Raw genomic sequence first — 6,000 nt, forward strand, 5'->3', positions numbered from 1 at the left:
TAATTGAAATTGTAGGTCGACTTAAGCCAGAGAAAGAAATTATTTAGGAAATGGCAATATCAAAGTTGCGTCGAAAAACATACTTGCAGATTTGAAACGGAAAAGACCACAAAATATTTCAAATATCAAGCAGGTATACAATGAACGTTATAAACAGAACATTGCGATCCGAAATGCAACAACTTTTGAAACTTTTGGATGATAACCACTATGTTTCAAGGTACATAATGTGTGATGATAAAGTCAGTGTCCGTAACATTTTTTGGACTCATACAAAAAATATCAAGTTGTTCAACACATTTTCAACCTGTTGCGGCGGGAAATTTTGAGATCAAGCTATTGATTAACTAAACTCAAATGAGCAAGAGTCGCCACTAAACTTTATTGTTTCTAACAAAGGAAAAGGGAAAATATCGATAAAATCCAAATAAAATATCTAGGTACGAAATTCGATTACGCAAGGGAAAGATATTAGCACCCCTCTCTATGTGGTACTCCACAGGATCCACTCTTGTTGTTCTAATCAATGAGTGTGTATATCTATAACTTTCTAAGGGGGAAATGCATGCATGATTTAATTAAGGGAAAAAAGGTTTTTATTATTGAGTTCGCCAAGATCTTGCAACCCTGTGCCTATGTATCATTATTTCACATGTGTACTTCTGAAACCCACCAATGGGTGAATTGAAAAATACAAGCACCTCTAAAAAATGAAATGTGGTGCGTTTAGAGATGCATCTCTGACTTCAAGGGGTAAAACTAGAATTTCTCCAGAGGCTCCTAAGCAGGTTCAGGGGTGTGCAAAGAAATTCCCATCCTAATATCCAACAAATATCCAAAAATACACATCGGATCCTAGATTTCAGATAAGTTATTTCTAGTATTTTTAGTATTTCAAGAGACAATTTAGAGATGGAGAATTAAATTCTCCCAAGTTTATATAGAGTTCCAAGACTCTCGTTTAATATCTATACGATCCACACTCATAGCCTAAATTTATTGGTGTGGGACTATCAAAGACAGAGAAACAAACTGGAAAGCATTTATATAGCGATGTTATTGTAACCTGTTTGTTTTTTGTCATGAGAATTTAGCGAAATTGTTTGGCACATTAAAGGTTCTATCTAATTATGTTCCTTCTAGAAATTATAAATATTTGATGACAGAGTGAAGTGGGACTCTAATGGTGAACATGCTTTCAATACGACAGAGCGGGATGAACATGTAGGATTTACACTCCAACACTCAAATCAGTCAATGAATGAGAAGTTGTATGAGAGTGATAATGAGTAAAATCTATGAGTATTGACGGGTGAAAGGATTTATATATATATATATATATATATATATATATATATATATATAGAGAGAGAGAGAGAGAGAGAGAGAGGGGGGGGGGGAGAGAGGACGGTTAGAACCACCTCTGCTTGATCTAGCGCCTATTGTGGATCACTGTCTGCTTAGATCTGACTGTGAGAAGTAGGAAAGAGGTTGGAATTATGTGTTTCGATCTTGAGTGAGGTCGTATCGGTTCCTTTGCGCTTATTTTCGGACTTTAACATGTGAGTCTCATGAATGACCCATAACAAATGTCCATTAAGCCCTTATTCCAACTTGTTGAAAGGTAGGTTTTGTTGCATGGGCTTCCATTCTGGACCTTGGTCAAAGGGAGTGAGATAGATGTGAGGTTGGTTGTAACATCCTGTTTTTAGTGTTTATTATTTTATTAAATGTTTGATTTATTAATTATTATGTGGTATGATAATTGATTAAATTTGTGTTTTGTGATTTATTTGGGTTACATGTGATTTTTGGTTAAAAGTGTGAAAATGAGAAAATAACTAATTGGACCTATGTTGAGTTAGTATGAGAAATAAGGAGGTGCTATTTGTTAAGCCCATTAGTGAAAATGAAAGATAGTAAAATTTCACAAAATAAGGAAAATAGAAAGATAGTGAGAGAAGTGAAGAAAAGAAGAAAAAGAAGAGAGAAGAGAAATGGAGACGGGGAGAGGAAGCAAACCTAGGAGGAGAAATCACCAAGGTAAGGGTGAGATTTATTGATTATGGGTTAATATAATAGTATGAAATGGTTAGAAACACGTTAGGATTGAGAATTTTGTGATTCTAGTTTAACATGTTAGGTTTTGGTTGAGATATCATGAGATTGGCGATTGAAGCATGTTTGGGTGTTAATCCTTGTTGTTATATGTTTTATGTATGTTATAATGTTTCTATTTCATGAGATTGCAAATTATTCATAATTTTTATAAATTTTGATTCTTAGGGTTTGAAAATAGGTGATGAAATCAATGTTATAGATTCTTGTTTTTATGATGCTAAATGGTTATATATGTTCTATACATGTTATAAATACCATGTCTCTATATGGCGCGATTGGAAGAAGTAGGAGCCGATGCATCAATGTGCGAGGCAATGAAGGCAACATTGTTAGTGGTGTTGACTGCCTTTTCTGCACTGGCTGTTTCTTCTAAGATGATCCTGGAGCGTGCTTTGTAAAATGGTGGAAGAGGATCACCATGACGAATTTGTGAGCCTACAGTAGTATATGCATTGGTTAGGCCTGAGATGATTTGAAGACTTAGAAGTTCATTAGAGACAGGAGCCTCGACATTAGATAGTTGGTCGAAGAGGGATTTGAGATGATGACTGTAAGAGGATGCATAAGAAAAATGTTCCATATGAGCACATGAAGCAAGTTCTGTTCCAAGCAAGTTCGACGATAGATTCATGTTCAAAATATCCACTTTAACCTGACGACATTAAGGCAAAATCTGAATTCAAGATCAATGTCTTTGAGTGAGGGAGTCGCAAGTGTCATAGAGGGGGAATGTGGGATTATATGATCAAGCCCTTGATAGGCACATGCATGTATTTTGAATCATTTGTATTATGTATTATACTATCTTTTTTTCAACACTTAGTGTGATTTTGATGAAGTTTGGGATATTAGGCACAATTAAAGCAAGATGAATAAGAGTAAGTGTGAGAGGAGTGGGAGACTGAGATTGAATTGTAAAATTATTATTAATATAGTGGGTGAGAGAAGTGTTGTTACTTTCGTCGGCCATGGGAGAAAGAAGGGGAATACAATGCGATTGAGAAAAGGGAGGAAAGGCGATTTAAAGATTAGGGTTAAGGGGGAAGGGCGACACTAATGTTTAGTGAGAGAGATCAATACCAAAGCTTATTGATACCATGATAGAGGGTTGAATATTAGTCGTTCTTCTCATTGATATGAGTACCATATACTTTGGGCTATGCATACTATTTTAATGGGCTAAGTTAGGCTAGCATCAGATCTATCAAACATAAGACAATTTTAAGAAAAATTTTAATGTACCATATGGATTACTACCACTTATTTGTGAAAAAACAAAAATATCCCTAGAATTTGAATATACATCTTCAGATGCATATTAAATACACGAAATTCATATGTAAATGAGTCACAAATTCATTTTATAAAAAAAAATCCAGAAATACACTTCCGTAAAAAATTCGAAAATGTACTTCTCTAAATATTTAAAGTCACATTTATTTATGTGATAGCAATGTGAACCATGAAATGGCACTTTATCTGTCCATTTTCACCGTTTTTTTATTTCTGACATTGCTCTAGATTTACATATTTATGTATCATTTCAAATAATTAAGCAAATAAAGTTCAGGGCCGGCCCTAGGGGTAGGCCACCAAGGCTACCGCCTAGGGCCTCAATTTTATTTTTTATTTTCTGTGGCAGATTTAACTAATTGGTTTGTTAACCTAATATTTTTTAGTTTTACAATGTGTGTAATATTAACATTTAATTGCAGTATATATTATATTTTTGAAGTCCTTTCAAATTCTTGATATCTAAGATTTTAAAAAATCAAGTTTAAGAAAGCTTTTTCCATTATGATTTTTTCAAAAAGTGATGAGAAAAGTGCTTAGATGAATTTTATTACCAATAGAAGAGAAAAATGTTAAACTCAATTACAGTGGTTAATAAATTATTTTTTAAAATTCATTAAAATATATTATTTTATTAAAATATTAATATTTTGTTTAAAAAAACTGTTATAAATTTCGCCTCAGGCCTCGAGATCTGTTGGGCCGGCCCTGATAAAGTTGTATATTAAAATGTCAAATTTGCCAATACATATGATGAGATGAATTAAAACATTAACAAATTTAAAATTTAAGAATAGATACTTTGGTACCCAATACAACTATTAAATAAAAAGTAAAATACAACAATACATTACTCAACTTATTTTATCATAAGACCAAATATAAATTACATACACAAACTAAAGATGCTAATAAGTTGTCAGCTCAAACAATTATATGAACATGTGTGACTTTTTAAATATTAATGAAGAATCAAGACACTAATATATAAAGTGACAGGAGGTTTGCATTACATGCATGTTTCCGGAAGTATATTTATCAAATCCGAAAATGTATCTTCAGATTAAATATTAGAAAAAATATAGGATGAGTCTCACTTAAAATGTATTTTAGGGTGCGTTCGAAAAATGCTTTTATTAATTTTGAAAGGTATTTTTGAAATTTCATATGGTGTTTTCCATACTAATGTAGGATTAACAATTCTCAGATTTTAACCTATATCCCAATATTTATCCCCCTATCCATACAGTATACGACTCTTAACCAAAATGCTCATATATAAATAGTTTATTCATTATTTTAAAAAAACTTATTTCCTCATTCTCGTTTTAGTTTTTCGAGCCATTGAATTTTTTTTACATATTGGAACACTTTAAAACAAGATATCCGATCATTTAGTAAGTTCCCCAATCAGAAATTCACGGAAAGTCTTATATCAAAGTTATCCAGTACACATATTTTAACGTTGAAAAACTTGCTTGTAAGTTCTCTGGTAATGTGTTTTAAAAATACGCTTCAATGAACTCTGAAAGAAGTTATCTAGCGAAGTAAAAAATACTACCTGGTCTCTTACAACATAGTCATATGAAGGGTCCAATTTTTAGCAATCATATATCTTTGATAAAAGATTTCTGGTTTGATATATATTTTTTTAAAATTTATTAATGTGATTTTTTTCTAATGGCACGAATCCGAGGACGTGACACTAACAATTGTATCCCAATCTGTATAGGTGTAGGATGGGGTTCTCGAGAGACGATGGTTTGTGAGGATGAGTATACAGGGTTTCTAGGATGACCGTACGATACTTCTCTTTTGATAAAGTACGAACATCATATTACTATTTATTGTTAGCGCAACAATCGGGGAAGGGTCTAGCGATGAACATTCTTACTTTTGTGTGGGACTTTTCCTTTGAGGAACACACCTTTGTGGGAGACACACCACTTGTCTACCTAAAACCTTAAGGTAAATGTGAGCCACAATACCCCCTCAAGTGGAAGTTCTTATTACTTCCACAAACTCTTGTACCACGCAAAACATTTCTTACTCACCACCTTTGTAGTATCGTTGACACTCTTCAACGAAACGTTTCTTACTCACCACCCTTGTGGCGCCACTGACACTCTTCAACGGAACGTTTTTTATTCACCACCCTTATAGCGCCGTTGACTTTTGATACAAATTAGCCGGTCCCTTATCGAAACCAAGGCTCATGAATTTTTATTTTTTAAATCTTAATATTTGATGTTGATATTTAACATGTGGACTGAGTTTGGTTCATCCAAAACATTTAGGTGGCTTGGTAAAATTATAAATTCCATGTACCTAAAAATTGATTCCATGACACACAAAACGTACCAGACAAGTGCTTTATGAAACAAATAATAATAGTACATAATCATTTTTCTCTTCAGAAAAAGTTGCTTGTCTTTAGTGAAATGAAATTTTCAAAGAGAACATGGTAACTAAGATGTGGTGTTTTGTTGTTACACTTATGATCAAATATAAAGTGCTTAAATGTACAACCGTTGACCTTATTTCTAAGCAAAAAAATTTACATTTAATCTATGATTCACACACATT

General features: G+C 33.0%; 1 protein-coding gene across 1 annotated transcript; it reads right to left on the reverse strand.

The window, feature by feature from the left end:
• Nucleotides 1–2,383: 2,383 nt before the first annotated feature.
• Nucleotides 2,384–2,752, reverse strand: LOC131650230 (uncharacterized). The gene has a single exon (XM_058919951.1). The coding sequence runs from the start codon at nt 2,750–2,752 to the stop codon at nt 2,384–2,386; it is 369 nt and encodes a 122-aa protein (XP_058775934.1).
• Between the last annotated feature and the right edge of the window lie 3,248 nt (nt 2,753–6,000).

Source organism: Vicia villosa, linkage group LG1 (assembly GCF_029867415.1).
Source record: "Vicia villosa cultivar HV-30 ecotype Madison, WI linkage group LG1, Vvil1.0, whole genome shotgun sequence".
Lineage (NCBI taxonomy): Eukaryota > Viridiplantae > Streptophyta > Magnoliopsida > Fabales > Fabaceae > Vicia > Vicia villosa.

Coding starts and splice junctions, on each gene's coding strand:
- LOC131650230 (XM_058919951.1), bottom strand. CDS start 2,752: ATGAATCTATCGTCGAACTTGCTTGGAACAGAACTTGCTTCATGTGCT.